This window comes from Pseudonaja textilis, chromosome 9, assembly GCF_049901715.1.
Source record: "Pseudonaja textilis isolate UNSWEBS1 chromosome 9, rPseTex1.2, whole genome shotgun sequence".
Taxonomy (NCBI): Eukaryota; Metazoa; Chordata; class Lepidosauria; order Squamata; family Elapidae; genus Pseudonaja; species Pseudonaja textilis.
The window spans coordinates 25,592,149-25,602,816 of record NC_141998.1 but is presented as its reverse complement, the minus strand read 5'-3'; the positions used below and the strand labels follow the sequence as shown (position 1 = coordinate 25,602,816).

Sequence of the window (10,668 nt, the reverse complement as noted above, 5' to 3'; positions counted from 1 at the left end):
AATATTGAAGAGTATTTTTCCTTCCTCCAAGTTTGAAAAGGAACACGCGCTTGGTTTTCTTATGTTCTGGTTGCCTAGGAAACTGCAAAACACTGTTAAGAATGTTGCATGCCTTAACCTTTTCCTGGCTACAGAAAATAAATGCAGATACAGTGGTCGAACGTAAAGCTGATTTTATAATCTTTCCATACAAAGCAGTGAAGGCCCATCTGGAATAAACAACTTCTGGTAGTGCCCCATCTAATCATCCATATTCATCTGTTGGCATTGCTAGCGTAATAAACCTCTTCTTTGGGCACGCAGAATGCTCCGACAGCACCAAGGCGCGTGACCCTATCCGAGAAGGAAGCCCTTGAGTATGTGCAGAAAGCCCAAACTCTGTCTCCTTTTTCAAACATTTCAGCCCAAAGATGAGTCAAGCAGGGCTTCTTAAAACACTTCGAGTTGAACGAGAGGTTGGCATGCAGCAGGAATTCAGCTAAACTCGCCTTGCCTTTGGCGAACCTTAGCTAATTCCCAAATTTAAGATAAAAGTTGCCTTTCGCCCAGCGTTCGGAGACCAGGAGATATGCTGAATTAACTGCTGGATGTGGGGAAGGCACAACCAGAGATCACGCACCTTAAGACCAGTTCTTTTTGCAAGTCAGATCTTGGTCACATGAGAGTTGGTGGGCTTATTTAAACCAGCCCTGGAGCACAGTTTCTCCTGTCAGATGAGCTCCCGAAAGGAAGATGGAAGACAAGATTATTTTCCTATCCCGCACCATCACTTTTGCAGCTGCCCACAGACTGAGCAGGTAAGGGTTACCAAAAGGCCCACCGTGGGTGGGGAAGAACTGAACCTTGAGAAGGTAGCACACAGGCTACCTCTGGCTTGGTTTCTCGGCCCCCATCCAAACTGCCCAGGGCTGGAGTTGGGCAAAGAACCACTGCAGAGATGAAAGGCAAACCTCAACCAACCTTTTATCAAAGGATAGGAACGTCCAACTATTTAGGACGTAGAAGAGAAGGGTTGGGAAAGGACATTGGAGGTCTTCTAGGGGATCCTATACCATTTATAGTTAACTATCTCCTTCACAAACTTCGGAGAAGAGGTCCACTTGTGACATTCATTTCGTAAAAGCGGATGGGTTTTATGTCCCATTCTTACCCCTTGCCTTTCTCCTCCAGTTCCTGAGAGGGCTACAGCACATCTACGTGAAACCAAGGGTCTTCTTCTGGTACTTTATAGGCTGATGAACCTTTCGATGGATTATGGTGTATGCCAATGTATTCAATTCATTTCAGTCCTGAAGTTGTGACTTAGTCTTTAAAGGGAGATGAGATACGTGGGTTTGGAGCAATGAAATTAACCAGCCTAAAGACCTGGTTTTGTAATCAAGCCTGATGGGGATCTTGATAGTGTAGGTGGGTCCATCGTTTGGCTGATTAACTGTTGAGAATGTGCTGTTACTTATTTATGCCATTTGTGATTCTGTTGTGTTGTGCTTATGCTCTTTTAAAACTTTGTCAGTCACCGTAGTCTCGTGGTGTCCTGTGCTTGAGATAGGAGCCCGTATACATTCAAAAAAATAATCCATTTTTTCCTCCACACGCTTCGTGCAGATGGTTAAGAGTCATGCCTCAATCATCAGCAGTTTGCTCCATGGACAAAATTGGTGGTTTTCCAATTGGGGCAGAACATTCAAGACCATGTGTTTGTTGGGATTTGGCTGACAATGTTGTACAAGCCTAGATGTTGTGACTGGTGAATGAAAGTTTTCTGACTTGGGTTGCTATGCAAACCCACCCAATAGTGACTTAAGTCAGTAAATTAGAAACAATCAAATTAGGACTGAATACGTTGACTGATATAGTCAATGAGCAAAGTCAAGAGGGAGGAAGAAAGTCAATGAAAGGAATAAATTCTCTTGGGCAGGGATGTCCAACCTTGGCCGCTTGAAGACCGTGGACTTCAATCTCTAGAATTCCCCCCCAGCCAGAACGTATTATGGCAGGTGTTTCCAACATTGGCTACAAAGACCTGTAGACTTCAATTCCCAGAATTCCCCAGCCAGCCGTCCTGACATTGTGGGCACCTCTGCTCTACGAGTCATGCCTATAAAATACCTTGAACGGAACATTATGTGCAGAGAGAGCTTTAAGAAAAAGCAGAAAGAAGGCAAAAGAAAGGAAGAGCTACCTCTAAGTCAGCATGAAACTGAGGAACCGTTGCCAAATGATGCTGTCTTTAAAGGGCAAGGAAATATGTATGTTCGTCGGTTCGTGCTTGCTATTAAGGGCACAGGAGCTGGGACCAGTAATAAAAAGATAGTAGCCTCTTGGGTGGGAAGAAATAAGGAATATTTGTCCAATGAAGGAAAATGCAAGACAATCCCAACTAAAGTTTAACAGAGAGGGAGAGAGAGAGAGAGGCTCACCCTATTCAGAAGACAACTCCCAAGCAGGAGAAATCTGGAAGAACAGAGAGACTTCTGGAAAGAGTTTTCAGATGAACAGGCCTGTCCAGAATCTTTTCTAGATTAGAAAAGATATATAAAATATACCTCATAGGGGCACAGGTAGGATGAGAGATCCAGCTCGCAGTAGTGTTATCCAACCAGTCTTCACCTATAATAGAGAAGGACATAAACTATTTGCAAAGTAGGACCGTTCAGATTAACTGAGCGAGGAAATAAAACTAGATGGGGAGATCCCAAACACCTGAAAGGAAATAAGCTACGGGGAAACTTAATACGCAACTTGCAAGAAGGTCTCTAAGGCAGGGTTCTCCAACCTTGGCCACTTGAAGACTTGAAGCAAACTGGCTGAGGAATTCTGGGAGTTGAAATCCGCAAGCCTTCGAGCGGCCAAGGTTGGAGAGCACTGATCTAAGGTGAGCTCTTTATCCCCCTCCTCAATTCCAAATCTTTTTTATTTATTTATTTCAAATGTCCACAGAGACCCTTGCAAGTATCCCAGTAGGTCAGTGTTTCTCCACCTGAGCAATTCTAAGATGTGTGGGCTTCAACTGGCCAGGGAATTCTGGGGAGTTGAAGTCCAGCCAAGTTGTTGAAGAAACACTGGGTGAATCTGAAACCCTACGTTCTTCTGTCCACCCGCCGGTCAATGACATTTCCAGAAAGGGATCATCTTCAGTACTTAAAAGTATTACTGGCTTGGCTTTGGGGTCAGCTGCCAGGATTAGATCTCTCACTGCAAAGATACCTTCCCTCTTTCTAATTGTCTATGGAGATCCTCCACCCTCCAGGTCCTGGTTGTCCCAAAGGTGCTTTTGTTTCAAGAGGCAACTGGACTTCCTTGTTTTTTCTTTGAAGGTGATTCTCTTCTCATCCAAGAAGCTTCTTCAGCTCCGACTGGATGGTGGGGAAGGGAAGGAGTTATGCTCCTTGCAGACAGCTGGTCATTTGCATCCTTTTAGAGAGCCACTGAGGCCACTTGGAGGACCCTCAACAGAGGGGGAGGGATCCATCTATCTCCACTCCACAACACAGTTCTTTCAACAATTCCAAGAAGGCTCCACACCCATTTGCACCACTTAGATGATCCTGTGGACATAGACCAACCTCCAAGTGGCCTCAACCACTCTCTAAAAAAAATGCAAATGACCAGCTGTCTGCAAGGAGAAATCCTTCTCCACCATCCAGCCAGAGCTGAAGAAGCTTCTTGGATGAGAAGCGAAATGTCTTCAAAGACGAACCAGGGAGTCCAAGTTGCGTCTTGTAGAAATAAAAAAAAAACCTCTCTGGCTTCCCTCTTTCTACTGAAACGCGGCTTGGCTTCTCTTCCTCAGTTAATTCTTTCTCCTCCTCTCCTCCTCACTGTCTTTCAGCAAACATCTGAGCAAAGATGAAAACGTGATCACCTTTGGGAAATGCAATCACACCCACGGACACAACTACCAAGGTGCTGGACACGGTTGAGGACCGGAGCAGAGGACAGCTTGGCCTTTGGGGGCATGAATCCCTGAACCCATTTCCCTGATGGGGAGCTGCGTGGGGGGGGGAGGGAGACAGGTCTGGTTTGGGAACGCGGCAATTCCTCTCTTCCATCTCTTGCCACCGCCTGGCTTCTTCGACGTTCTGCTTCCCCCTTGAGGTGCAAAACCAGGATTGCAGCTAACAACTGACACGTATTTTCTTTTCTCTTCCTTCCTCTGCCACACAGTGACGGTCACTATACGTGGAAAGGTGAGTAGAGGTCTTCTATTTCTTAAGGATGGGCAGCAGCTGGGCAGGACTCCATCTCTCATGGGATTGGCCTCAGCATCCTCCGGTTCAGCCCCTTTGTTGACATCCTTGGGCCGCTTCATTCGATTTTCCAGCCGCAGCCTTTTCGCCACGTGATGCCTTTCCCCCACCGAGGAAATTTTCTTCCCGCCCCCCCACTAAGAACTGGCATCTAGTGGTACGTGGCGGCAACTATGGTGGTTCTGCCACGCGCTCTCTTTCGGATGCTCCCTGTGGGTGGGATCATCATCATCACAGCAAAGGAAGTTCTTTGCAAGTCTACTTTTTCCCATTAGGGGAAATTTTTTTAAAAAAGCCAGCCAAAGTGGGAGAAAGGAGCTTCTTTCCCCACGCATAACGAGGACTTTAAATGCTCCAAGGGGAAGTGGGGATAAAGATGGAAGAGAGTTGGGGAGAAGGCACACACCCCGCGGGGTGGCTCACGGCCTCCGAGAGACGCTCCCTTTCCAGTTACTTCGGGGTTGTGCATTTTGGTTTCCCCGTGGACCTTTTTCTTTCTGTTAAAAAGACCGTTTTCCCCTGCAGATTGACCCCATCAGTGGCATGTTGATGAACATTTGCAAGCTGCAGGAATACATGGAGGTAACTTTCATTTGTATCCCGCATTTATTAATATTATATTTACAAATTATTATTATTATATTTACCCAGCGAACGTATCCAACGTGCCTTCGTCCTCTTATTTTTCCCCACCACAACCATCTTGTGAGGTGGGTTGGGTTGAGGGGGGAGGGGGGACTGGCCCGAAGTCAGCCAGCTGGCTTTCATGGGTTGGGGCAGGACTTGAACTCGGGACCTCCCACTTTCTAGCCTGGCGCTTTAACCGCTTACACTAACATGATTCGGTGCCGGAACGAAATCTCTGTTTGCGCGCTTCTGTCGGAAGCGTTTGCTAAGGTGGGACAGGCGGGGACAGGGGTTCCCCTGGGTGCAGGAGCATCTGTTTTATAATATTTGGAACAGACTCTCCTGCTCGAGCAGGGGGTTGGACTAGATGACCTCCAAGGTCTCTTCCAACTCTTATTATTCTATGATCTATGATTTCCTGGGGGGGAGAAACAGGCTTTAAAAAGAGTTGGTTTGGGGGAAAATCGACAAGCAAAACATGAATCCGACAGGCAGGCTTTTGTATTTCTCCTTTCCCCATCTCCAGATAGTCCTTGACTTACAGCAGTTCATTTAGTGACTATCCAAAGTTAACGGCACCGTAAAAAGTGACTTGTGACCGTTTTTCCAGAGTTACGACCATTGCAGTATCCCCATCGTCACACGATTCAGACGCTTGGCCGCTTGTTCATAGTTAGGACCGTTGCTGTTTTCCTGGGTCACGGGATCCCCTTTTGCGTCCTTCTGACAAGCCAGATTCACTTAACAATGGGGTTCCTCACTGCAGTGATTCACTTAACGACTGTGGCAAGAGAGGTCGTAAAAGGGGGCAAACTCTCACTTAACAAATGTCTCACTTGACAACAGAAATTTTTTGGGTGGGGCTCCACTGGGGTCGAGGACTATCTGAATTAATGTTCCGGGCACCAATTTCTTTATTTTTATCTCACCTGTATTATTTTTAGCACTTAATGCCTCTTGAACGTGGAAAATGTGCACCTTGGGGAAAACAAAAGGCCACTTTTTTATGCTTTTGTCCTCAGACGGCCATCTTCGAGCCTCTTGATCACAAGAACCTGGACGTGGATGTGGACTATTTTGCCAATGCTACAAGGTAGTAGCTGGGAAAAGATGGAGTGTGGTTCCGACCCAGCTCTTCTGTCCTGCCCCTGTTGGAGTCTGACTCCGAGGAGGAACAGCTGACAGGAAGTGGGAGTGTGGCTCCAGTGGCTGTGGAGGAAACCGGGGAAGGGCACAGAGGAAGACCCAGGGTCACCCCCTCTTCATCCTAGGGCACGCGGGGAGGAACAGAGAAGGGAGCAACGTGGGTTACGGGTGAGGAAAGGGCCCTCATTCCCTTCATTAGCTGCAGCTGGGAAAGCAGGATATAAAGGGCGTTTGCGCACAGCGCCTTGCTGGAAGCCAAAGCGTGCATTATCTTTGTTTGTCATGTCTTATCTGGGTTCTGCCGTCCTCCCAACTGTGTGTGTTTTGTTATCTTTTGACTTCTGCAATCCCTTATCCTGCCCTGCCTCGTTCATTGCTGCAGCGTGGTTTGTGTTGGTTTTTATTTATAATTTAGATGTACTTTGGGGTTCAGACTGAATTTCTTCCCTTTAAAAGCTGTTCTTGGGGAATTTTTTTTCTCCAGCCGATGACAACTGGACATTGGGGGCCAAGTTGGAGGAATTAAAGGGACTTTACCTGCTTTTGTGACTTAGTTGCTTTTGTGCCCACGCCCCTTTGGGTCATCAAATCTCCAAGCACAACAAACCCTCTAAAGTGAACTCAACAATTCCTTTAAGAGCCCCAGCAAAAAGTTTCTCTCTCAGGCTCCCTCGGCCAGAAGATGAATAGTTGTCTGCCACACCTATTCACCTCCACCCCTGCCTTTTATCCCCAGAGGTAGGGTGGGGCTTCACAGCAGCGGTGACTCTTCCGTCCCAAGGCCCGGCCCATAGATTTCCACTGCTCTCCTCTCCTCTGCCTTCTGCACATCCACGCATCAAGCACTGGGCCTGGCTGTTCCTCCTCTTCCTCATCAGCCACCTCCAGACTTGGGGGCTGTTGACTCTCCATCTGAGGGCTGACAAACGGCCCAGGTTCCACCTCTGTCTCTCTCTGTGTCAGTTCCATTCCCTCTTCCCACCTGGAGTTTCCCCCTTGATGCTGACCCTGGCTCCTACCACCACCACCTCCTCCTCCTCCTCCTCCTCCTGATTTGGCTGTGGGAAGGGCCGGCGGCCTACAGGCCACAAGTGGTAGCAAATCGCTCACACCCACGGGATGCCATCTTTGGGCATAGTGGACCTGATCCCCCTGGCCAAAGAGTAGCCAAAAGCAACCGGGGCGGGGCGGGGGGGGCATAGAGCAACTGAATAGCTTCTGAGCCCCCTTTTCTCCTCCCTCCGTCTGCTCTTCTTCAGCTCGACGGAAAACCTGGCCGTGTACATCTGGAACAGCATGGAAAAAATCCTTCCCGCGGGGTGTCTCTATAAAGTGAAGATCTACGAATCAGAAAAAAACTTCGTTGTTTTTAAGGGCAAGTAACCCACCTCCCCTTGCCAATGACAGACAGGGAGCACAGGTGAGAATCCCGGAGTATTTGTAAGCGTTCTTTGGAGTTCTTGAGGCGGTCTGGATTGTTTTCTTTGCAGATGTTTCATTACCTGATTAGGTAGCCTCATCCGTGCAAGGAAGTGTGGGGGGTTGAATTGAATTCTTTATTGTCATTGTACGCACATACAGTGTACAACGAAATTCACAATTTGCTCTGTTCATATATGGTAGCTTACCCTGCCCGTTTTGGTAGGTGTTCGCTTTTCGTCCTCGGTAGTTCTTTGCATACCGTATCTTTCCCTTTGTCCAGAGTTCATCCCCGCTTATCTAGGTGTTGGTTGCTGGAGATGATGTGACCTTGTCAGTTTCTTTCTCGGCTTTTGAATGGGGCGTAAATGTGCTTTTATCTCTATCTGTCTATTAATCACTGATGAAGTCTTTTCTGTCTGACAGACTGGCACCCCCGCCCCCCACAAGAAGACCCCGCCAAGTTGAAGTTAACGGCTTCAAGGAACTTCAATAGCCGCTTTTGCTAACACGCATCTGTACATGTATCATGGCTCATGCTCGATGGCTAGGTGCAGAGCACCGGGACCTAGTAGGTTGCAAAGCACGGGGCGAGGGGAGGCGAAATACCCCTCATCGTTGTAAAATTCTGTCACAAACCTTCGGTAAGACGCCTGTCCCACACATTTAACTGGACGGTCTTATAATGCCAGGATTATTAGCATGATAGCTTGATGGGCCGGAGTTTTTGCTGATGGGTGTTGGATAAACAAAACCGAACACCAACCATGTTAAGGGCAATGGAACTTATGAATTCCAAAAGGAGTTGGGCAGTCAATCGATCAAACAATCAGAACAGAGCTGGAAGGGTCCTTGGAGGTCTTCTAGTCCAACCCCTGACTCAAGCAGGAGACCCTATACCATTTCAGTGGCTGTCCAGTCTCCAAACCTCCAGTTGATGGAGCACCCACAACGTCTAGACAAGCTGTTCCAGAGGTTAAGGGTTCTATCAGGCAATTTCTCCTTATTCCCAGGTCGCATCGCTCCTCGATTAGTTTCCATCCATCGTTTCTTGTCCTGCCTTGGGAAATAAGTTGGCCCCTTCCTCTTTTCTGTGGCAGCCCCTCAAATATTGGAATACTGCTATCCTGTCACCCCTGGTCCTTCTTTTCTCTAGACTGGGCATGGGGGTGAAGGGGACAGGAGGGAGCTTAAGGCCAAAAGGCCACTTCCCCAGATTTACTCCCCTAACGCATTGTTTAGCCACACAGCTCTGCCTTATTACACAGACAGCCATGCGCACACATACGCGCCCCGTGTCCTGCCTTCCTTTCATGTTGATAACCATTGTCCAACGCTAGGAGGCTGACCCGCTCCTTCTTTGTACCGTGCTAATGAGATTTTGTTCCATCTCAGCCTAAACGGAATGAAGCGAAGGGCAATTTATTTATTTTTTGCCCCCTTGTAAAGCATACACAATAAAATGATTTTACAAAGCAAAACTGACCCCGCTTGCTTATCCGCCCATAAAAACAACTCTGGTCTCCCATTTGGCTGTGTGGCTGATCTTCTCACGCCAGAGGAGGGGGAAATTACTCCGTCAGCCCCACATCTTGGGGGGGTGAATGAGTCTGCCTACCGAGATGAGGTGGACCAAGGGTTGCTTTCGTGGTGTGGAGACGATAACTTGGTCCTCAACACCAAGAAGACCAAGGAGCTTGTAGTGGACTATAGAAGGAACAGATCCGACATCCAGCCCTGGCTTATCAGTGGAGACTGAGGGGAGCAAGTGGCCAGGTGTTACCCTAAAAGAGGACCTGACCTGGGGGCTCACATTGCAGCCCTGGTCAAAAGGGCCCAGCAGAGATTATACCACCTGAGGCTTCTCAGAAAACAACAACTGAATGGAAAACTGCTGGTGAGCTTCTACCGCTGCACTGTAGAGAGTATCTTAACTTACTGCACCTCTGTCTGGTTTGCCAATTGCACAGGGGCAGATAGGAAAGCGCTCCAGAGGGTGAACATCATTGCCCAGAGGATCATGGGTTGCCCTCTCCCCTCTTTGGAAGAGCCTTATAGCTCCCGCTGCCTTAAGAAAGTTCAAAACATCCTCAAAGATCCATCTCATCCTGGGAACCACCCCCCTTTTTTTTAAAATTATTACCATCTGGCAGACGGTACAAGATAATAATAAAAACAAGGACAAATAGGCTGAAAAACAGCTTCTATCCCAGGGCAGTAACTCTATTGAATTCTACTGTATAGTGCAACATTAATGCGATATCAGGGGTTTTCAATTCAATGTGTAGAATGTGAAGGATGTGTATGTGTGTGTTTATTTTCATAGTCATAATGTACCCTGAAGATGGTATTTAATTTCGTTGTACTAGATACAATGACAGTAAAGTAAACTAAAGTAGAGTAGAGTAAAGTAAAAGTAAAAGGTAAAAGGTAAAAGTAAAAGGTAAAAGGTAAAGGTAAAAGGTAAAAGTAAAAAGTAGAAAAAGTAAAAGTAAAAAGTAGAAAAAGTAAAAGTAAAAAGTAGAAAAAGTAAAAGTGAAAGCAGCAGCAGCTTCGGCAGAAGGACAAGCAGAGTGTATGGAAAGGCCGCTCGGAAGCCATCGTGAACAGGGCAGGACTGGACTTGTGCATGCAAGGCTGCTGCCTTGACCACTCAAAGAATTCCCCCGTAACTGACAAGTGTAATGGGAAAGAGCTGGTCATCTGTGATGGTTTTTGAGGGAGGGGGGGCAGTGAGGACATGGGTACCTGCACGGTATATGAGCTCAGACCCTCTTAAGCCCAGACCCCACAGGATATTGCGGAGTGTAAGAGGATTAGAGTCCTGTAGGAATCCCAGATCCAGATCCACCAACCAGATATCGTGGGCGTAGGCAAGGGTCAGATGTCAGTGGTGGGGACAGGTGTAGTGATGCTGATTGACAGCATGGTCAAGAAGGAAGAGGGTGAGAAGCTGGAGAAGTAACAGGGCCTGGAGGAGGAACTAGAGGGGACGCTGGAAGCACCAGGGGTAGCAGCGGCACTTGGGGCCAGGGCTCCTAAGTTAATGACCCCAACACTTAAAACAGAACGTTTCACCATGGAACAATATATGTACAATACTGATAATCCTCCCAGCCTTTTTGGCGAATGGAGTGATGGGTTTTGAGGAAGGCTGATCTAAAATCCTGGCCGTCACATCTGTAAGTAGATACTCCTGCTTTGTCTAAAAGAAAACAGTTCAAAA

The 10,668-nt window shown here is 47.5% G+C and overlaps 1 protein-coding gene across 1 annotated transcript; it reads left to right on the top strand.

The window, feature by feature from the left end:
* The first annotated feature begins 659 nt into the window (after nt 1-659).
* Nucleotides 660-7,475, top strand: LOC113441817 (6-pyruvoyl tetrahydrobiopterin synthase-like). The gene is made up of 6 exons (XM_026708997.2): nt 660-797; nt 3,833-3,906; nt 4,168-4,190; nt 4,776-4,832; nt 5,900-5,970; nt 7,283-7,475. Exons 1-6 carry the CDS (start codon nt 733-735, stop codon nt 7,404-7,406), a joined length of 414 nt encoding a protein of 137 aa, XP_026564782.1. The 5' UTR covers nt 660-732; the 3' UTR covers nt 7,407-7,475.
* The last annotated feature ends 3,193 nt before the right edge of the window (nt 7,476-10,668 follow it).